Source organism: Sturnira hondurensis, unplaced genomic scaffold (assembly GCF_014824575.4).
Source record: "Sturnira hondurensis isolate 20B ecotype Veracruz unplaced genomic scaffold, ASM1482457v3 Scaffold0006413, whole genome shotgun sequence".
NCBI lineage: Eukaryota > Metazoa > Chordata > Mammalia > Chiroptera > Phyllostomidae > Sturnira > Sturnira hondurensis.
Window position 1 is genome coordinate 35,315,865 of NW_028079044.1, and position 23,949 is coordinate 35,339,813.

A 23,949-nucleotide genomic window follows, 5' to 3' on the forward strand; every position below is an offset into this window, starting at 1 on the left:
GATAAGAGACACATGCAAAATATATCTATTAGCATAATGTTACATAGGGGAATAATTAGATTATTTTCCTGAGATTGCTACTTAAATTACTATTTAAAATGTTCACCAGTTTTGTAATTTGCTTTAGCTTATCTAATACATATTACTTAAAATGTCATCATTTGCAAATACCAAAGCTATAAATTCTTATTCCTAAGAATTATCATTAAAAAGGTAAGTGTATATATTTGTTGCTTATAAATAAGGTTTCTTTCAAATGTCATGAATTGTGCACAGTAAATACATGCATGGACTTTTCACTAATGAGGCATATTTTTTTGGATTTGCTTTTCTTTTGTTCTCGTTTCTATGAAAAACTATATGATTTATATTTATCTTCAATCAGAAAATCAGATGCTCATTAATTGTGTGTTTATATGTGTGTATAATCTGAACTTTGCTTTATATAGGGGTTTTGAATTTGACAAATGTTTTGGATATGAAAAGACATTAATATTTTACATAGTTTTTATTTAAAAACAGTGGCTCTAATTATAATAGGTAATAACAATGATGATGTAGTTGATGTTTACTAAGTATATGAAGCTCTACTAAATCCTTTATTTACATTAGCTTATCTAATCCTCCCACTAATCCTGTAAAACAGCTCCTTTTATTATGTGCATTTTGAGGGTGGAAACTCCTGCCTGCAGGACTTCACTGGTGTTGCGTTTTCATAAATGACAGAGCTGAGCCTTAAACCCAAGCATCTCAGTTCCTGACCACTATTCTATGTTGGATACTTTTCTTGTTGGATTTGTGTTTGTTGTTGCTTCTATTATTTTCAAATGTATTTAAGATACAATTATTTTATACACTGAAACCAATACAGAGCTAATTTTAACATTCCTAACATGTTAATAAAAGAGCCTTTTGCATTCCTTGCTTGAATTTCAAGATTATACTGTTTTCTAAATTTGGATAAGAAATCTAAGCTGTGAGAAACTTCACGTGGAATCACGGAAAACTGAGCATCTTACTTCCTTGCCCATGATACTCCTGCAGCCTCATAAATTCTTTTCCTACCTTTGCCAAGGTTCTCCTACAGGTCTTACAGTACTCAGTGTAACTGTACCCTAGGCAGCCTATCCCTAACCTCACAGTGCAGGTTAGTTACCTTACTATATTGCCACAATGTAGTGCCTTTTGTGACATTAATCACAATTATGTTTGCTTGTTCATTAACTGTCTCATTTAAGAGTCTACAAGGTTCATGAGGTCAGTTAGTGTTGTTTTTGTCAATGTTTTGCATGTTTCAGATGTGCGATGAATACATATTGGATAAATATAAATGGGTGAGTCAATGTATTTTAATGACAAAATGATCTTTCATTCATCCAGGGCTGTTAGCAACTTGATGAAAAAGCACTCAATAGCATGGACAATGCAATTTTAACCATGCATTTTTATCCTTTTAAAATGTATTTTCCAAAACATTTTTAGTAACTAGGTATCTCTAGTACACTTCAGAAAATCATTTTCAGTTTAAATGTTTACTTATTTTTAGATAATCACTCTTACTGTTAAATCTACCAGTCTTTTCAGGATTATAAGATTAAACTATATTATTTTTCAGGAAAGCAGAATCAGACAAATAAATCTCAGTATCTGGTCAAAATAAATTGAATGGAAACTTTAAAAATTAGAAACTTTATTTCATTATAAGATCTCTGATGTGATTTTGAATCTAGCATGTAAGTGTTCAATATTGAGTGTGTAATTTAAAGCTATTTAAGAAGTACAATTGATGGCACAACTTATATTTAAGTCCTTTATCCATCTTGAGTTAATTTTTGCATATAGTATAAGTTGGTGGTCAAGTTTCATTTTTTTTTGTATGTAGCTCCCTAGAACTCCCAATACCATTTGTTGTATGGGAAAATATAGTCGTCAATGATACATAGGACAAGGATTTGATCTCCGAAATATATAAAGAACTCACACGACACCACACCAGGAAGACAAACAATCCAATTAAAAAAAATGGGCAAAGGACCTGAACACAGGCATACATAGGAGGACATACAGAGGGCCCAGAATATATGAAAGGATGCTCAGCATCACTAGCCATCAAGAGAGATGGAAATTAAAACCACAATGAGATACCACTTCACACTAGTCAGAGTGACCATCATAAACAAACCAACAAACAAGTGCAGGTGAGGATGTGCAGAAAATGTAACCCTAAAACTCTGTTGCTGGGAATGCAGACTGGTGTAGCCACTGTGGAAAACAGTATGGAATTTCCTCAGAAAACTGAAAATGGAACTGCTTTTTGACCCAGAAAACCCACTGCTGGGATTATATCCTAAGAATCCTGAAACATCATTGAAAAGAACCTATGCACCCCAATGTTCATAGCAAAACAATTTACAATAGCCAAGTGCTGGAAGCAACCTAAGTGCCCATCTGTAAACAAGTGGATCAAAAAACTATGGTACATTTACACAATGCAATACTATGCAGCAGAAAGAAAGAAGGAACTACTACCCTTCATGATAGCACAGATGGAACTGGAGAGCACTATGCCAAGTGAAATAAGCCAGGTGGTGAAAGACAAATACCACATGTTCTCACCTATAAGTGGAACCTAATCACCAAAATAATCAAGCAAGCAAAATAGAACCAGAGACATGGGAATAAAAAACAAACTGACAGTGACCAGAGGGGTTGGGGGAGAGGAGATAACAAGAAAAGAAAGGGAAGGGTCAAGTCAAGCAACAGGTAAAAAGGACCCATGGACAGAGTCTGGAATTGAATGTGGGAGGTGGGGTAGGGGTAGAGCAGGAGAGAACAATGGGGAAAATGGGGACAACTGTAATTGAACAACAATTAAAAAAAGGGAAAAAGTACAACTGAAATACCTTTCAATATATACTCGTTACATTCTGTTAAGCAACACTTAGTGAAATGAATGGATTTCATAAATTTATCTTACTTTTTATTTTGAAACATGGAATATATTGTATTTGTTCAAAATAATTTTTCAATACTATAATCTAGGGTAGGAAAAGTATAGGAAGACAATTATTTGTACAAGAATGCACAATCAAACAACTGTGCATTATGAATCCTTTATTTGATTGTTTAGTAGTCCATCTATTGTAGTATTTAAATTGGAGTTTCACTTTGATAGCTAGTCAGCTGATAATAACCAAATTAAAATGCACAGAAAAGTCAGGGATTACTTTGAACTAAAACATAAAGTGACTTAATTCTTAATAGAATAGAACCATTAACTGGTGATATAGAGAACATTGTTCAGAGAACATTGTTCAGTGAAACTTTATATAGAAAATCATCACAAATTTCCCCTAAAGAACTATGAAAACATATTATGCTAACAAAGGAAATGGAATAGGGTTACACAATAATTTGGATTCCATTTGCATTTTAAAATTGCTGTTTAAATTTCTCATGAATTGCCTCCATCTAATGTTCATTTGTTCATGACATTAACAAATGTATTGTTATAAAACCACTAGATGATATTTAACAATGAAGCTGGATCTAATTTTACCAGTTAACTTTTTATCTTTTAAAAACATTCTTGGTGTTAATCCAAACCTGATCTGACCATATTGTGTTAGCCCTTGTAAATTTAGAAAAAGAAAAAAAAGCTCTCTGGAAGACTGACACTGACTGCTTGTGGTCAATTATTGTAGTTAAGGACAAGAGAAGGAATGGATGAGAATAAGAAAGACAGAGGCTTGGCATGATTAATAGTACAATAAAATATGTTCAGTTAGGAGCTGCTATATGTCAAGAAAATTTAGGAACTGTGGGAAGACACAAGGCAAACATTTCTTTCTGGGTCTAAAGACAAGCCTTATCAACAGTGCTGGATTATTTTATGAAGAGACAAATGCTCAAAAATACCACATATGTTCAGTGGCATTATTGGTATTCTGTGTGTACTTGATACATAATTATATTTTTGAAGATTTCAGTGACTTAAGCTACTTGAGACAATCTCAAGTAGCTAACTAATGGCTACCAGGTTTGTAATGTTTTTTAGTTCTTTCTTTTTTTTTCCTGTTGATTAATTCTAACCAACCTATACTAGACAATATAGAAAAACATTTTTTTAAATAGCTATACCATCTTTATTCTATTAAATAAAGATCACTATGACACCATCTCAGTTATACTACCTGATATTTTAAAATTCCATGTTTAACATAATTAATTTAAGTTGTTCATGAGTACTGTTACTGTAAACAGTCAGGTGGAGCCCTGGGAGGGTCTTCCCCATTGGTCAAGATGGCAGCAGGGGGCGGGTCTTATATTGAGCATGCCAAAAGCTAGAATTATGAATGCATAGGGTCCTGAGCACGCCAAAAGCTACAACACTAACTGGATGGAAAAAAGTTCTTCCTCCCTAACCCTATGTGGGCCTCGGCTGGAGCAAGAAGTTTGAGACGGTTTCCGAGGCAGGAGTCCACCATTATCCCAGGTTGGACAGCACCTGAATGAAAGCCTCTTTCCTATTGCACCAGCATCCACCTCATGAATCTGGCTGCTGTGGCAGCAGGCAGCTGAGCCTTTGGTTTGTTTACAGTACTAGAAAGCAAGTTGCATAACTCTGTAAAAAATACAATTTATTACTTGGAACCAGATTCTATTAAAATATATTCTCGGAATGAGAAGGACTATTAAAGAGTTGGCAGTGTCCTTATGGGAGCTTGGCTGGAATTCAAAAGGAAATAAGGTTTTCCAAGAAAATAATTCTTGTTATATACTTCAGAGATAACTTGTTTCTTAAAACAATTGTAAGGGAAAAATGAAGCACCAAGATACTAAGGGTCACTAAACAAGGAAATGGTAGATTATTTCATCTATCTGATATCAGAGTGACTATTTCATGACACTACCTTAATGGAATAAACTCTCATTTATTTGCTAACGTAATGAATTCCCTGGCTCAGTGTTTTGCTACTGAAATACTACAAACCACGTGACAGCTGTTTAAGATGAGGATTATTTTAAGGAACCGATTATCTAACAAAGCACATGTAGTGTAGGCAGCCCTGAGACAAAATTTCATATCCTTAAAGGGTCTTAGGAAAGAATAAATGAAAGGTATTTCAATAATTTTCCTATCAGATAGCTGCAACTCAAGAATCTCATGGGTTTGTTGTGTGTTATGTTTGTCCAACTCAATCATCAGAGCATAATTCTACTATATTTATATATTTATATGCTTACTATGTGCATGCAATGCTGACAGAGGTTTCTTTCTGCTTTAAAGAAAGGTGTCATGAAATGGAGTCTACAATATAATTAGGAAATTATACAGATACTTCTATTTGGATTTCTGAAAAGCAATCCATTCACAGATCAGAAGCTTTGTTCCTGTGGTCATTGATATATAATCATTTACCTTAAAGATAATTTGTAATACTAATCCAAAATCAGTAATACTTATTTTCCTAGGAAAAATACAACTAACCAATGATGCACATTAATGTAATAGTCACTTTTCTGAAAGATTTGTAAGTGTAGGGCTTTGGGTAATATAAGTAACTGTCTTAGGCTACGGCAGATATTGATTTGAATGTGTTTATAGCACCTTTGTCTGTTGAAATCTGGCACAGCAGAACTCATAAGACCTTCAAAATATAGGACAATTAAGTAATTAATTTAAAGGTCACATATTAATTTATTGGTAGAATGTGTATATATTTAAAGCTTTAAAACAGGTCCACCTTACATATTTCAATAGTACTGATGCAGCATTAAACAAATAGAAAAATAACTTGAAAACAGACTGAAATGTTAAAAGGGGGCAAACCATAAAAAAACATTCAAGGCATAAAAATATTTATTGCAGTAACATTATATATTAATTTGGTAAATAAAGTGGAAAAGTCAGCTCTTTCTTTAGATGATATTTTTAAGATAAAAACAAATATTTCCAGAGACCTTTCAAATGTAATTTTGATAGAGTGTCCAGGTTCAGCTTCAATTACCCACTCACAGTTCAAAGAGTCTTTATAGTACCCTGGCCATCCTGGTGAAAGAATCAGTCCACTGGGAGCTGAAAAATGGCCACCGCATGGAGCTGAAAAGTGAAATCAGAGAGTGAACACAAAACTTTCAGAACAAGTTACAGGCATTATTTTGAGCATTTTCTATAATTTTTAAAATGAATCTCTGCATGTACTTATTAAATGCTAGTTCATAATACTTTTAAAGTGCATCTACTCCTTCTATTGTTGAATGATTACTGTCTTTAAAAAGAAAGCAAATTACTTTTTAAAATATGGCATAGCTAGCTACACACTCAGCACATCAGAAAAAATTGATCATCTCAAGTCTCCTAATATATCCCCTAAAGGTGTTCTTGTGTGTCCATCTTCATCTTCAAAGCTTGAAAAAAAAAGAGTTGTTAGTTCATTTTTCTCTTTTTTAATTTTCTGATGTATGTTTCCAAACCCAGCTAACTCACACTATGCAGTATATAAGACGTTAACTTTCCTTTGTCCAAAGTCCCTACTATTACTAAGGCCTTCATTGATCTGTTGGTCTTCTCTGATTTCCCTTCTGCTAATTTCTCCCTTGCTTCAGTCCAGGGGTCAGATGAATGTTCTTCAAATTACAGTTTCATCATACCTTTTCTTCTCCCAGACATGTCTTTTCATCTCTTTCCTTTTCAATCCAGGTTATTTAAATACTTATCAAGTATTCAATCTTCTGCTTTTCCCTACACTTACACACAATTTAAACCATAATAATAGCATTTAAATTCCAGTAACTACATAATTAAATCTTTTAGTGTAAACAGTTCATTTTGCAGATAAATAAACAAAGTTTTGGGAAGAGCAACCTGTTCACAGAGCTTGAAAATTCTCAAAAGCATTTTCAAGTTAGTTTTTATAAAATAGAACCTCAAAACTGGTCCTCTCCCATTATTTCCTGTATCGGTAAATGAAACTACCACTGATGAAGTTGCATAAACCAGAGAGCTAAGGAAGTCATCTTTCACATCTCCATTATCCTTCCATTTACTCCTTTATTCAACCCATTCCACAACTCACTCTAGCTCTGTAGTCGATAGCTGCCATGACAGTTTAAATTACCACAATCTCACCCATGGAGCAAACCCTCCTAATTTACCTTCCTAACTGGTCTCTACATTTGTGTTAGCCATCCTCCGTATTAGAGCCAAAGTGCTTTTTGAAAATGTATCTGACACTGCCCTTCAATGTTTTTTTGTGTGTGTTGCTCAGTAAGGCCACCTGCAGGGAGTACACATAGGAAAACATGGAGGAAGGAGTATCTGAATTGCTTAAAATTATTAAGAAAGAAAAAATGGACTTCCAGCCAAGATAGAGGCACAGGTGGAAACACTGTACCCCCTCGCACAACCAAACTTAAGGACAACAAAAAATGTAGAAACAAAAGCACAACCAAAACAGACAGAAAATTAAACCGTACCAAAGTCCGAGCCATTTTTCCAGACCGGTAAGAGTGGAGTTGGCAGCTGGCAGGGAGGGGTCGGGACAGGAAAAAGTGGTAGTTGACAACCCAGCTCGGGAAGAAAACGAGCAAACCCACTGAGGCGTGCAGCAAGGTAGCTGGCTGACCGAGGACACAGATTGGCTCGCAGATAAACGAGGCAGGTTTTAAAAGTCAGTGACAAAGACTGCATAACCCAGGGCCCAAGGGATAGGAAACAAAGCCTAAAAGCACCTGTTGGAAAAACTTTCAGGGATTGAGGTGGTGCTGGGAGAGGTTCCCAGACTCATAGGAGAGTTCCTTGGAGAGACCCACAGTGTCCTAGAATGTACATAAGCCCACCCACCCTGAACCGGCACCAGAAGGACCCAATTTGCTTGTGGGAAGTGGCAGAGAGGACTGAAATCTGAGAGAGAGTGGTGAAAGCACCATCATTCCTTCTCTGACCCCACCCCCACATACAGCGTCATAACCCAGCGACTGGGTCACCCCACCCTGGTGAACACCTAAGGCTCCGCCTCTCATACGTAACAGGCTGGAACAGACCAAAACATTACAGCTCAAGCAAAAGAACAGCTCAAAGCCCCAGAGCCAATGCTTCTAAGTGACAAAGAGATAGCCAGCCTATCAGATACATCGTTCAAAATACTGATGATCAGGATGCTCACAGAACTGATTGATTTTAGTTGCAAATTAGATGAAAAAAAAATGAAGGCTACACTAAGTGAAATGAAGCAAAATGTACAGGGAACCAATAATGATGGAAAGGAAACTTGGACTCAAGCCAATAAAGTGGACCAGAAGGAAAAAACAACCAACCAGAGAAGAATGAAGAAATAAGAATTCAAAAAAATGAGGAGAGGCTTAGGAACCTCCAGGACATCTTTAAACATTCCAACATCTGAATCATAGGGGTACTAGAAAGGGAAGAGGAAGAGCAACAAGTGGGAAAGTTATTTGAACAGATAATAAAGGAGAACTTCCCCAACCTGGCAAAGGAAATAGACTTCCAGGAAGTCCAGGAAGCTCAGAGAGTCCCAAAGAAGGTGGACCCAAGGAGGAACACACCAAGGCACATCATAATTACATTAGCCAAGAGTAAAATGAAGGAGAGAATTCTAGAAGCAGCAAGAGATAAGGAGACAGTCACCTACAAAGGAGTTCCCATCAAACTATCAACTGATTTCTCAAAAGAGACCTTATAAGCAAGAAGGGGCTGGAAAGAAGTATGAAATCCAAAGTCATGAAATTTCCAAGTCATGAAATCCAAAGACCTACATCCAAGATTGCTCTATCCAGCAAAGCTCTCATTTAGAATAGAAGGGCAGATAAAGCACTTCTCAGATAAGGTCAAGTTCAAGGAGTTCAACATCACCAAGCCTTTATAATATGAAATGTTAAAGGGACTTATCTAAGAAAAAGAAGATAAAAAATATGAACAGTGAAAAAACAGCAAGCTCACAGCTGTTAACAACCACACCTAAAACAAAAACAAACTAAGCGAACAGCTAGATCAGGAGTGGAGACACGGAAATGGAGATCACATGGAGGGTTAGCAACAGGGGAGTGGGAGGAAGAGAAGGGGGAAGATGGTACAGAGAACAAGTAGCATAGAAGGTAAGTAGAAAACAGACAGTGGGAGGGCAAGAATAGCATTGGAAATGTAGACGTAGACGCTAAAGAACTTGTGACACATGGACATGAACTAAAGGGGGGAAATGGGAGGAGGGGGTGTGCAGGATGAAGGGGAATGATGGGGGGAAATGGGAAAATTGTAATGGCATAATCAATAAAATGTATTTTTTAAAAAGAAAATAAAAATGAAGTGTATTGGAGACTATTCCAATGACTTCCTCGGTTATATTTTTATTTTCTCCCAATCTTTCCATTTAAACTCTATCTCCTGTGTTTTATTCATTATTTATTTGTGTCTCTCTGTTTGTCTTACAGAATTTATTAAAAACTATTGTTCCATGGATTGAGCACGGGCCTGCGAACCAGACTATCGCGGTTCGATTTCCAGTCAGGGCACATGCATGGGTTGCAGAACAGTTCCCAGCAGCGGCCAGTTCCCAGCAGGGGGCGCACGAGAAGCAACCATACATTGATGTTTCTCTTCCCCTCTCCTTCCCTTCCCCTCTAAAGATAAATAAATAAAATATTTAAAAAAAAGAAAAAAAACTATTGTTCCAGACACTATTTTATACTTTTTCATTCTTTAGATAATTTGATGTAATCCAAATGAAATAAAAAATATTTTTAAATTGGCCTAGGAATCAAGCATTACTGAACAGCGTCCATTTGGAAAAAAAATATTTTCTATGTAAAACTGGCAAAATCTGTTATTTGAATGACAAAAACCATCTTTCACATTAAACTAAATATCCTTCCTTAGTAGAATTTAATTATTTCTTAAAATCTTTTAAAAGAGACAATTTTTATGAGGAGTATTTACTTTTCTTTGTCATAATGACTCATAAGTAGGTCTCCTGTAGGGTTATTATACATTTTACAAATATAATTATGTGCATATTATTATTTAAAGTACTGTATTTTTAAAAGACAGAGCAAAGTACTTTAGTGAGAGAAGGTCTTGGAAATATGAAGAGTTTCTGACAAAAATTCTTGATATGTCTTCAGCTCCCCAAGAGGGTGTGAGACCTAAGAGAAAGACGCTCAGAGCAGGTCAGTCAGGAAAAGCCTCGTGGCCATCTGACTAGTGGTCACACGGCAGGAAAACATGCAGATGAGAGGCCATGGTTGCCACAGCAGCAGAGTATGGATTGGACAAGATGAAGGACAAAAATAAGGAGAAACCAGTGGTAGAGGAAAACACTTGAGAGAGAAAAAGAGATGTAGAAACCAACTCATAAAAGAAAAACACTATAAAATATAATACAGAAATAAAAAAAGCTTTGGAACAAAGAACTAATAATAGTAATATTAATAAAAAAGATTTGTGTTTGTAAAGAGAAACCTAATACAAAGAGAAACTCAATAACTTAGTTGCCCCAAACTTGCAATTTCTTCATATGTATGTACTCCTTATATTATATATATTTAATAGTTTTCTTTACATAGAGACACATTTATTTTAACTTAAATGATCCCTTTAGATATGCCCTAAGCAAAAATGTCTATGAAATCATAACTTTTTTTGCGCTAGTTACATTTTTCCCCCAAATGCCTGAAAATAAATATGTAGCTATTGAAATTTAAGAAGGGCTTATATATTGAACACCTAAAAGAAGTTTGTGTGTTTCCAGGTATAAGGACAGCACAGTTTAAGAAAGACTTCTGTAAAAGACAGTTACTATCCCTGACCAAACAAGGGAAACTCGGAACATACAGGAAACATAAAGATCAGCCATAACAAGATCATTCATCATATTTCATTCATATTTCAGTCATTCAACAAGCAATTGTGTGTTCGGTATGTGCCTGTGTTGTGTTTGTAGGACTTCTACTAATTAACATTTACTGAATGTTTTCTATGTGTCAGCCACTGTGTTAGAAACCCCTTCAATTATTTTATATAAGGCTCAAAATAATCCAGACTCATGTACAATTATTATAGTTAAGGACAGTGATGCACAATTTAAATAATTTGCATGTCAGGTAGCAAAGGTTTGAACAGAGGTAATCTGACTTTCAAAAACTCCTTCAAATGTTATTCAGACACTCTCCTTTCCTCCCCATTACACATGTGCAAAAGACACAAATTAAAAACAAAGAGTAATAATGCCAGAAGTACTATAAAATACTGAAGCCAATAGGATAAAGGACCTGGAGGAGGGCATTCATTAAGGCTTCATGAAGGAGATTGTGTTGGAATCTTCAAGATGTCAGAGTCCACCAGAAGGAAAAGAGAGAGAACGTATTGTAAACTGAAACAACACGTGTGAAAGAATAAACAGATGAGTTAGTACATTATTTTTGAGCAACACCAGGAACTTTTTTAGGAAGCTGAGAAGTAATGGGAGATGAAGGAAGAAGAATACAAAAGGATCCAATATGCTATGGGACAACTTTAACAGCATGAATAATAAAATCCAATTTAAATTTAAAAAGGTGAACAAGAATATAGTTAATAATATTTTGATAAGTTTTCACTGCAACTGATGATTACTAGAATGAGTAAGGTTATAACATAGTAAGGTATAAAAAGGTTAAATCACTATATTGTACCCATGAAACTAGTATAGCTAATATAATATTATATACTAACTATCCTTAAATTTAAAAATTATGAAAAACCTTAATCATTTGAAAATTATAAATCATATATATCCTATATATCTCTCTCTATCCTATATCTATCTATATATAAATATCTATAACTATATCTATATATGAAGAGAGAGAGACAAAGAATAAGATTTCAATTTAAATGGAAGTTACCTGTAATATGGATTAGAGGCAGTGCACCTGAAGTTGATGAGATCAGTTAGGTTATCTAGGACAAGCATAATCACATTCTGAAATACAGTGATTACAGGGAAGGGTCAAATCTGAGAGATATTTAGCAAGTTGATCGAGTAGACTCAAAAGTATTGATGGATTTCATGCAATGGGTTAGCAAGATTCAGTTTAACCAGTTGTTGGGCCCTTGGCATGTATAACAAGATGGCCAGTGATTCCATTCACTAAAAGAAGGAAAGTGAAAGAGGAAGTTTTATGTAGAAAGGAAATGAGATTCAGTGTTGAGGCTGAAAGGTCTATAAAATGTCACAAGAAACAAGAGAAAACAGAATCTGGATCTCTTGGTTATATTAAGTGTCATTTTCAATATAGATTGATCTTAAAGTTTCGATGTAGTAGAACATAAATGTGAATACTTAGAAGAAAAAATAAAAGATGGTTTAAGAGGCAACCCTTTGAAAAATATTTCAATGTAATAAAATAAATAGATACTGACCAATATTCATTATATCAGTAAACTAGGGCAAAGCGACATATGGGTTATTTCTATTGGCCCTTCCTTTCTCCTAATTGTGTGAATTATTATAATATTAGCTGATAAAATAAATAAATGCCTAGATTTTAAAGCTTAACATCAGGTTTATTTCTCATTTGACCAAAATGGCCTTTAGCTTGACTAAACTTTAAACAGGCTTCTTCAAGACTCTAAAATCCTCGCCTAATTTCCTCTACTAGAGGAAATCAGTATTTTCCCACAAGATCACAGCAGTTAAAAAGCTTCCCTCAGTGCAGTTGAGTTCAGTCTCTCTTCCCTGTTGCAGTAGTCTTGGATAATGTCTCCCTTGCCCATTTAGCTTTGGTGAAATTTATCTTTGACACATTCTTGTAACAGTACAGTGAGGTTAACCTATTGGCACAATAGCCTTCTTCCTCCTAGTCTCTCAAGACCCACAATGGCAAAGTCTGGGCCATTCTCAGCACCTGAATTCCTAGATTACCTTGACCATCATTTCCATTTCAGGTAGCAGGAAAGGAAACCGAGCATGGAGGACCAAACTGCGTATGCCTTTTTATGGACCATGGCCTGGAAGGTATTTTTATTACTTCTGCTTCCTCACATAACTTACCTAAACTGCAAAGGAGGTTGTAAATTGAAGTCCCCCAGCTCGTTAGCTATTCCCCTTCTACTACTCTATGTATGGGGTAGCACAACTTAAAGGTGAACAGCTAGCCGTTTCTGTTATACTAATTTAGTTACAATGGTTTCCAGTTTAGTGTATGCATTCCTCACTTTGATTCTTTTAACAATCTTGTAACACAAAAATCTTAGTTTCTTTTCCAATGCCGGTTTTGCAAATGAGGAAAAAAGTCATGGAACATGTGACCGTATGATTGGTGAGAAACACAGACCCAGGTAGTGGCAGAGGTGAGATTCAATTCAAACCTTTAAGTTCTAGGTTGGGAACCACCTTCACAATAGGTGTATTGGATTGCTTTTCCAAGAGAGACATCTATTTAAGCATATCTCATCCTCTTTAAATTAGATTTAGTGAAGACAGAGAAGGATGATAAGGGAGAAAGAGTATTCTACCCAAAGATTTTAATATAAACCTGAGATTCTAATCACCCCATTTAAAGTGCTTACCCATTATTAATTATTAATTGCAGGGGACTGGTTTGTTTTGTCTGACAAATGAGACTCAGCTCTGTATGGAAAACCTACAAAAGGGGGGTGGTGGGCAGGAGCTAGACTTCCAAACTGAGTTTTCCCTTGGGAATCAGGCCTAGAAAATGCATACAGACTGTTAGGGCTTGCTCTTGCTAAAACTCCCTCACCCTGGTCTAAAAAAGTAAATCTATATTGTTTGTCTTCAAGGTAATTTCCAAAGCCTGTATGAGTTCTACCAAGGACAGAGCTAACCAGCTCATCACCGTTCCCCTCTTCATGTGCTATTTTCATTTCTTTGATTGTACCTAAAATCTAGACAATACTATTCTATGTAATAGATAATAAATCTTTCTTTGATGTAAGACCTGAGAAAAACAATAACAGCCTGTCTAGGCAAGGGTCGAGGCACTCTCCTCTTGAGAGAGGGGCAAGTCCTTTTTCTCCACAGGATTGCTGTAGCCTGTTTTTTCTCTCTTTCAGTCACAACAGGTAGACTCCCCTGGTCAGAGCCTGCCACAATTAATGTATTTATTTATTTCAATTACATTTGACAGTCAATATTATGCATTCATTAATTCGAAAAGCATTCAGTTAGTCTCTGTAGGAGTATAAGATACTATGCTAAGGGCTAAAATTGAAAAAAAAAATATATATATATATGACATTTTATCTGTCCTCAAGAGACACAAATCTGCAAGAAAGATAGGCACTGCTAACATGCGATGTAAGTATCATGCTTGAGCTGAGTGGATCAGAAACAAGAAGACTGGGTGTGGGAGACAGAGCAATAATGGGAAGCAAGAAATACTAATGTACAGGAGAGGAAGTCAAATAGTTGTTTCTGATGCTGGTAGTGGAGGACTGAGGAGAGAGCATTTTGGTTTTAAGCAGTGGTTACTGCTCTTGAAGACCTTCAGAACTTGGTGGGTATCTAGGGGACTTGTTAAAAGAATGATTTCCAAAAGGTACTTCTAGTATAAGTGAGAAGAGACCCCAAAATAGAATTTATTTACAAAGAAATGTATAATTATTCTTACAAGTTTAAATTTCAGTCATGTTCAAAGTACTCTCCATGCAATACACGTATCTAGATTTTTTTCCACTGCTCAAAACAGTTTTTGAACTCAAAGATTTTGATGCCTTTTAGTGCTTCTGCTATTTTTTATTTTTCCTCTTCAACACCAGAAAAGCTTTTATCTTTGAGGACTTCTTTCATCTAGGTAAACAAAAAAGGTCTCTTAGGGTGAGGTTCAGTGAATAGGAAGGGTGGAGCATGGGGATCATGCTGTTTTTGGTCAAAAACCACTCAACACCTAGTGCAATGGTGCGGGCAGGTATGCTCATAAATCACCCATCACGAATGGGCACACTCATTGAAAGAGTCTTCAAAAAATTCACTGAAGCTGAAGGCAGCCTCTCACAATATAACCAGCTAGTACACTGGTACAGATGAGTTCCTAGAACACTCACCTAGCAGGGGAAGCTTGTACTATAAGGGACTCACCCTCCAGAAGATACCTCCCTCATATAAGGTGGGGCCCAGAAACCTAAATTGTGAACAAGATCTTCATCCCACCGAATAACTCAGGTCATTTTATTGCTGTTGTCTCACAGTCCACACTGACAATATCTAAGAGGATTTGGCTGTCTTGTAGCTCTCAGATTCTCTTGAATATTCTATTAGGTTTCTGGGGTAAAGAGGTGACTTGGATCTATTAGTGAAAATGCAGATTTTACCTCCAATTCCCCCCCTATTTATTAGCAATGAAAACAGAGCAGGAATGATAAATATAAGACATAATTTATTCATCTAGTCATTTTTCTAAGGCCTGAAAGAAGTCAGTTATAAATAATTTGTACTGGAGTGCTGATCCCTTTTTAAGTAGAATGGACAAATTCAAAATACCCAGGTGTTGTAAGACCTGCATTAAAGAGTCAGAAGTGCCTCAGACTTTATTCAGATAAAATTCCCTTGAATAAAAATGCTAAGGAATTCTAGTGTTCCACAGCAAACTCTTGCCATTAAAACCCAGCTCTGACATCTGAGAAGTGGCACTTAGTTGCTCAGACGGGAGTTGGGAATTGGAAGAGCTGGCTTTTGATGGCAGGGGTTTTGCTATAAATGAACTTTAGAAGTGAGCGTTCTAACATTTGGTCTGATAGACGGCCTTTCTGTGGAGCTGTGCACGATGAAATTTAGGTGCCACATTATGGATTATCAAAAAGTGACGGTAACATATCCTTACTTTTTTAAAATTTGTTTTGTGGTTATGGGTATGGTAATTAATTAGCAGCTCTAATCTCAACACACTGGATAGTGTCTCAAAGAAAGAAAGTAGAATAAAAAACTTAAATATAAGTTGCAACACCATATAAGTCCTAGAGGAGAACATAGGCAGGGAAATTTCAGATGTTCCATGAAGCGATATTTTCACTGATATGTCCCCAAGAACAAGGGAGATAAAGGAAAGAATAAACAAATGGGACCTCATCAAATTAAAAAGCATCTGCACAGCTAAAGAAAACATCAGCAAAGTGAAAAGGGAACCAACTGTATGGGAAAATATATTTGCCAATGATACCTCAGCAAGGGTTTGATATCCAGAATATATAAAGAAGTCACACAACTCCACTCCAGGAAGGCAGACTTTCCAATTAAAAATGGGCGAAGGACCTGAACATACACTTCTCCTAGGAGGACATACAGAGGGTCCAGAGATATATGAAAGGATGCTCAGCATCCTAGCCATCAGAGAGATTCAAATTAAAACCACAATGAGATACCACTTCACACAGGCAGAATGGCCATCATAGATAACTCACCAGGCAAGTGCTGGCAAGGTTGTGGAGAAAAGGGAGCCCCAGTACACTGTTGGTGGGAATGCAGACTGGTACAGCAAATGTGGAAAGTGGTATGGAATTTTCTCAAAAAACTAAAAACGGAACTGACTTTTGACCTGGCAATTCCACTGCTGGGATTATACCCTAAGAAACCTGAAACACCAATTCAAAAGAACCTTTGCACCCCGATGTTCATAGTATCACTATTTACAATAGTCAAGTACTGGAAGCAACCTAAGTACCCATCAGTAAATGAATGGATCAAAACCTATGGTACATTTACACAATGGAATATTCACAGCAGGAAGAAAGAAGGAGCTCCTGCCCTTCATGACAGCATGGATGAAACTGGAGAGCATTATGCTAAGTGAAATAAACCAGGTGGTGAAAGACAAATACTATATGATCTCACCTATAAGCAGAACCTAATCACGAAAACAAAAAGCAAGCAAAATATAACCAGAGACATTTAAATAGACAACTGACAGTAACCAGAGGGGAGGGGGAGGTGGATAATGGGGTAAAGAAGAGGAAGGGTAGTCAAGGGTCAAGGAATATATATATAAGGTGTGAGGTGGGGGTTGTTGGGGCAGGGGAGAGGGGTGGGGGAACATGGAGACAACTGTACTTAACAATAATAAAAAAACTCCTTAAAAAATAAAGTGTGGGAAGCAAGTTGGGTCTGTATTTAGAATAAAAAGAGGAAACCAGGAACACAGGCATTAAAGGTCCAGGATGGCAGGGAAGCAATCACAGCTCTGCTCCTCTTTCCATTTCCATAAACTCTTCCTCATCCCCAGCTCCAAGGAGGTTAGCAGCAAAACTCTGCAGATTGCTACTAAATTAGTTTCCCCTACAGTAGTCCTCTAGAAGACCTGGTATTTAATAAGACCTAAGTGTGTAACTAAAAGAGGGGGTTACTTTTAGGTATAAATATGTATACATGTGTGAGCACATATTCTCTCTATGAGAATTATAAATAAATTCTGATCTATGCATCAGATTGTTACTCTAACTGCCCCCTCAAAGGAATGCTCTCTGAAGAGAATGCAATATCTGTGAATGAGAAACATTTCCTTTCCTTTGAGGCCAATTGAGATTCCAGAGAAAACCCCTTATCCTCAAATGGAAAGTTCGTCAGGAATGCAAGTCCAGACATCCCTCAAACAGTCCTCCAGGGATTTCAGCCTCGTCCTATTCACACAATGAATTCTCTCAGATATCACATTAGGGAGCAGAAAGGAGTATAAACCACAGTTATGGAGAGTTCTCTGTTGAGGGCAGGGAAGTTCTTGCTCGAGTGAGCATTTTATGGAATATTCTGAGATTGGTGGAACAAAAACAGAAATTAGTTTCTTTTCTTTCCCCCTAATCACTGCCTTTGAACATTCCCTGACAAATCTCCTTCTCCTTAAAAATGTTGGGTAGATCCTGTAATTTTCTCACTACTTTGTGTATTAAAAAATCTGGTCCAGCCCAACTTAAATTTTTTACCTTATTCCCTCCACCCACCCACCCACCCACCCACCCAAGTGCATCTCTGAGCAATGGCCAGAGAGACTTGGAAGATGGAGAGGTGGGTGTTGAGGGAGGACCAGCACTTGCCGATTCAGTCATCCATCTATTCATTTCAGTACTTGGAGCAGAAAACACACAGCCTCCTTATTCTCATCTTATCTCCTCCTGATTTTAGGTCACTCCCCCTGTGGTGCATTAGGGCTGGGATGTGGAAGACTATGCTGTAAAAGTTCCCTAGCTGTTGTTTCCCTCACTAGCCATGACTCATCTCTGATGTCTTTCATTTGTCGGATGTGAAAAAGAGTTGTTCTCATACAGGAGAAGCTCAATCATTTCCAGCCACCTCCCTGCTCCCACCTGTGGCAGAACATCGCAGGTCTGTGGCTGTCGGGTTTCTTTCCCATGGGGAGAAAAACCGTCTTTTGTAATCTTCATGAACAGGAAACTCGCATCACTGACTTGCCAAATTGTTTAGACTAGACAGCTTTCCCTCTCTTCAATCTGCCAGCTTTCACCAATTTTTTTTCATGTATTCAATTTGCATAAGAAGCAGGTCAGTGAGTACAGTGTATAATAAGATACCCATGTACAGATTCTAGCTTCATCTTCTCACAGGCAACTCCATTCTCCATGAGGGATTCTTTAGAGGCTTTCTCCTCAACTTGGCATAAAGAGAAGGAGAATAGCATCCTCCTTCCTGGTGGGAGGTAAATAACAGCCTGAACAGCTTTTTGACTTCAACGATTACAGATAGAGAGATAGACAGATACATACATGCATACATACACACATAGTAAATATGTACATACATAATAAAATAGATCTTAATTTCTGCTAATTTTTTGCTGCTTATATAAATTGGGAATCAGATGTATGAGATTATGATTGAGAGAGTCCAGTCAGTTAGGCCCCACTTAATAGACATGCAGGGGGTATCTGGACTTCAAATTTTTGGAGGGGGAATATTGAATCTTTTTCATCCCTTAACTAGAGGTCCAAGTTGTCAATTCAAAAGCAACTGGAAAGTTTGCTTCAACATCTGCTTATGTACTTTGCTCCTATGTTTCTTGCCAGGGACATTACGGTATAACAATATACAAACATTATGTCTGTATAAGGAAGGGACAGCTTTTCTTTAATCAGTGTCAACTCAGCATCTGAATTAAATCAACAGTTTTAAGCCAACAGCATTCATCCAACTCTTCCAATGTATTTAATTACATGTAATCCTCTATATCTATAAAGCAGCCCACTGAATGTATTATGTCCTAATTATATTCAAGTGCATGACCACATAATTCAGAAGGCCAATATTCCATTTCCAGTTTTGTTGAGGGGATTGCTTTAGATCAAAGAGGGCAGCACTGGATATAGTTCAGAAAGAATGAAAGACAAAGAACCAAGTAAAATGGAGAGACATAGATAGTAAATGCGCATCAGAGTCTCTGAGTCCCAGAGAAGAAATGGCTAAGAAGAAGCTAATTTGCGGGCCCAGGTTAACTGAACAACAAACCATGTCTACAGAAATGAAGAGCGGCAAGGGCAGAAGCAGGGACACCAGTGACAAAGCTACTGCAGTGACCTAGACTAGAGATGATAATTGCTGGCACCAGGAGGTCAGCAGTGGAGAAAGTAAAGGGCAGATGGGCTTTCAATCCATTTCAAAGATAGAGCTAATGGATTTTTCTAATGGTTTTTGTATGGATGTGATAAAAAAAAAGGAGTCAGGAATTACTTCAAGAGTTTTGGCCAGAATTACTGGAAAATGGAGTGCTATTAATGATGATGGAGAAAGCCTGTGACAGTGGCATGTTTGGAGCTACTAGAGGAGATCAGATCAGTTTCTGACAGGTTAAGTTTGAGATGCTTATTAAACATGTAAGTGGCATATTGAGTAGGCAGCTGAGTATATGAGTCTAGACCTCAGGGCAGGGAACTAGGCTGGAGATATACATTTGAGAGACACCAGCACATGGCTGGTAATTAAAGTTGAAGCCTGGATGAAAATTACTAATAAAGAAAGTGGAAATGGGGAGGAAATAACCATCTATAATCTAGCTCTGGAACACACACCAAAGGAAATCACAGAGAAGAGAAGAAACCAGGAAGAGAGGATAAATGAGCCTGGGTAGTATATTTAATAAAGTGAAATTAAAGAAAGTACACATTTTTAGACCTGCTTCAATTATTTTCCCATGAACAGTTGAATAATGTTATAACCTGAAACTATTAAGAGATATTTCATTAAAAAAAGGTGAAAGGTAGGCATTCCAGATTTTACAACAAAATAATAGATACATCTAACCCAACTCTCATATGTGTTCTGCAAATAAATCCTTTTCATCTTCCGGTCTACATGAGTACAGTTCAGTAGCACTTAAGAATGGTGTTCACCAATAAATACTAAATCCTCATACACAGGAATAGTTCCTTCTGTGACTGAAACAGAGATAGAAGATTCAATGCATGTCCAACTGTCTTGCCTTTTAAATCCCACCTAGGAAGAAGAAACCTTTCATGTTTTAATCTGAGATTTATGGCATAATATCTCTTTCAAGTTCTTTTGGAATTCATTGGTTGATTTTCTGTATTTACTGGCAAATACAGAAACAGCTATTTATAAGGTAGAAATGCAGCTCAGAGGGTAGCTTGAAAAGATATATCAAAAACTTGATCTCTCCTTTTTTTAAGCAAGGTGTAATTCCATATAATGAGGTAGAAGATTGTATTCACCAAGCGTCCAAGAAGACAGAATCTTAACTGCAAACTCTTAAAATGAGCTGAACTAATCTTCCCTGGGAGCAGAGTTCAGTGGGTTTGGCAGTTTAAGGATAGAGGAGAGGGTCTCAATACGTGTAAGGACATGGAGGAGAGAAGGGGAAAAGAAGAAGAGAGAGGAGACTAGCCAGTGACAATAGGATTATGCATGCAAGCATAAGAGAGAAAGATGATGAGAAAGGGAAGGATACATTTTATATTAGCAGCTATCTTGGTGGGAAGATGGGGGAAGATATGGCTTAGGAAGATATATGGGAAACTTTCTCTTTGCTGCACTACATAGAACTTCTTCCATCTGAACTCTAAGGAAAAACAAAGTAAAAATCTCCATTATTTATGAATGCTTCTTGAATAACTGTAATTTCTGAGTCTGCCTGAATCAAATCATGCTACTCAATTAAGCCTCAATAGCAGCTATATTATTAGGGGAAAATGTATTGCCTAGTGGTAGAAAGAAATCAGACAGAGGCAGAATATAAATGCAAACCCAAAAGGACATTGCAGAAACTTACTCAGAGACTGAAATGGTATCTAGGGAGAATGCAGAGTTTAGGATGAAGTGAGCTGGCCAGATTCTATGAGCCAGAGGGTCAGACTTGAGCAGTGTTACACAAACTCACAAAGAGGAGAGACTTAAAACTTTTTCATAAAATAACTATCTGGAAAATGGTTTTTATGTAAGGGCAAAGGACAATGAAGTTCTTGGAATATTGAGATGTTTTCTCTAAAAGGGAAGAGCGGATGGCCTCTTATCTGCTCCTTTGGCCTATCACACTTCCCAAGGGATTTCCAATGAAAGTGATCTTCATCGTCAGTAAATTGAGTCATTTCTCTCTTGTAAGACACCCTTTTCTACTATGCAAGGAGGGACTGTATGGGCTAATAGGAATGCTATTATCTGTTGTCAATTGTATCATTTTTATATTATTAATTATTGTCATTACTGTTGAATAGAGAAATGTCTATCTGTAACTGTGTCTCTGTGAAAAGTGAGACATCACATCTCACACTTAGGAGATGTTCAGCCCATCTAATTCATTTCTGTTACTGCCTTGTTAATGTAGGCATGTGGGGTCATGACTGCTACTCTACAGCACTGGGTATCAGGTGTTACTTTTGGACTCAGATCCATCCAAACCTCTATCTAACGGAACTTGGCTTCACCATATGGGAGAAAATAAATACTCAATACATTTGGGCAGAGATCTAGTGTTGGAACAATATATTTGGGATAGGTGCTAAACTCAGAAATGGTTAAACTCAAGACATTTCTGGGAGAAGGTATGGACTGATACAAGGATCAGAAACACCTGTAGCAAGTTCATGGCCAAGTGGATTTCCAGCAAACTCACCAAATAACAAGACTCAAGGCCCACTACAAAAGGCACCATCAATCTAGTGAAGCCATTCAGAGCTGAGAACAATGATTTAGCTGTGACCTCAAGTAACATAGATTTTAATTTAAAAATGGTAAAAAGGAGACAATGAAAAAGCAAGGTCTAACAATGATCACTTGAGGTTGGATGATAAGGCAGGCATGCCTCAACCCTTAGGATTGACCCTTGGCCAGGCAAAACATAGGTGACAGAAACCAGTGTTTTCCAAAGCCCAGTGAGGAAACCACTCCGAGCAGGTCCCATGTTCCCCCTAAAATTTTGCCTTCTATATAGCAGTGCTGGTCACAAGGAAACTCCCTGTGACTAGAAGTCCTCTAGGATTTTTCTCAGTGAAAAAAAGATTCCAGGATTTGAGGGTCAGGGGTGGCTCCAGTTTGCATCACTCAGTGCAGTAAAGGAAATCTAGTTGTCCTACCCCCTCAACAAAAAGAACAAGTGAAAGCACCATTTTATTCACATTTCAGGAGATACAAGCACATACACACATATACAGGTAAAAGGAAAAACAAATCTAAAGGCATTTATATCCACGTTTCCAACTTTCCTAGAGCCTAGGCTGGTAGAAGGGACTTAGGAAAACACAGCCTGGGTGAGGCTGGCAGTGCCCTCAGAGGCCACGAGGGCACTCGTGATTCTGACCATATTTTGGGAAAGAAAAAGGGTATGGAAAGAAGGAAATCGAAGGGAGAAGATTCTCAGGAGAAAACCTCACTTTCGTAAGGGCTGAATTTAGTGAGAGGCTCACAGGTGCCTGACAGGGCACACGGGCTGTGTGGAACAGAACAATCAATGAATTCAAGGGCAGGAGGGCCATCAAGGGACCACCGGGCCATAAAGGGAGGGTGTTTATGCAGCTGCTGTGAGTGAGACACTTTGGTGGAGAGAGAATATTTTTAGGAAACGTTTTAGGGGATACATCATGCAAAGCCCCACGCCAAGGGCACCTGATAACCATCTACACCATTCTTTACGGCTTTGGGATGTGTCTCTGAAGGAGATGCCATGTAGAGACTGGCCGTGAAGGAAACCACTTTTATTCAGGCTACAGCCCCAGCGTGAGATAAGTCATTGACTATCACTAAACTGAATTAGGATGACCACGGAATTCAAAGTGAATGATGTCAATGCTGAATATAGTGATTAGTGTATTTTTTTCCATTAGCAAAATCAAAATATAATAAGGCTTTAAGAAGAATCAAATCTTTCTTCCTCATGAGGAAGTTTGATCAACACATTCTAAAGAAATAGATTCAAATTTTCACAAAGACATCCTAAATCTATCCTCATTTATATGTCAATCCTGAGCTTTAGGTCAATGAATAAATTATATAATCCGGTTCTTTTCATTTGCATTTAAGCTATCTGAAATGAGTTTACTGTGGGATCCTAACATTGCAACATATTACAATCTCATTTATCCCTTTTGGTGAACAATTCTTATTCAAGGACTGAGGCAAATAAAGTTTCCTTTCACTTTTCTCAAAGATTTACCATTGCTTTAGGGTTGAAGACTGGTTGACAAGGATCACTAATTTGGCAATATGTCTAAACTTCTAGACAATTGAGGTAGAGAGGAACTGGAGGGAGAGGGAAACCTTTGAGTGAGTCTAAGCCCTGGATTGTCTTATCAAAACATTTTATACAGACTTTCCTTGCTCCATAAATTCTGATTAAAACAACTTCCTACTTTCTAATTTTAATACATACACAGCATCCCATATACTAAGCAACTATTTTAAAATTATTTTAAATTTATTTAATTTTAGAGAGAGAGGAAGGAAAGGAGAAAGAGTAGGGGAGAAACGTCAATGTGTGGTTGCCTCT

The 23,949-nt window shown here is 37.2% G+C and overlaps 1 protein-coding gene across 3 annotated transcripts in view; it reads right to left on the reverse strand.

The window, feature by feature from the left end:
* CSMD3 (CUB and Sushi multiple domains 3) overlaps positions 1-23,949 on the reverse strand; it is a 935,029-nt gene that overhangs the window by 351,799 nt on the left and 559,281 nt on the right. For all 3 annotated transcript variants that reach the window (XM_037048422.1, XM_037048421.1, XM_037048420.1), the window contains one exon: positions 5,965-6,103. In XM_037048422.1, coding sequence (XP_036904317.1) covers positions 5,965-6,103 — 139 coding nt within the window. The remainder of the gene's footprint in view (positions 1-5,964; positions 6,104-23,949) is intronic.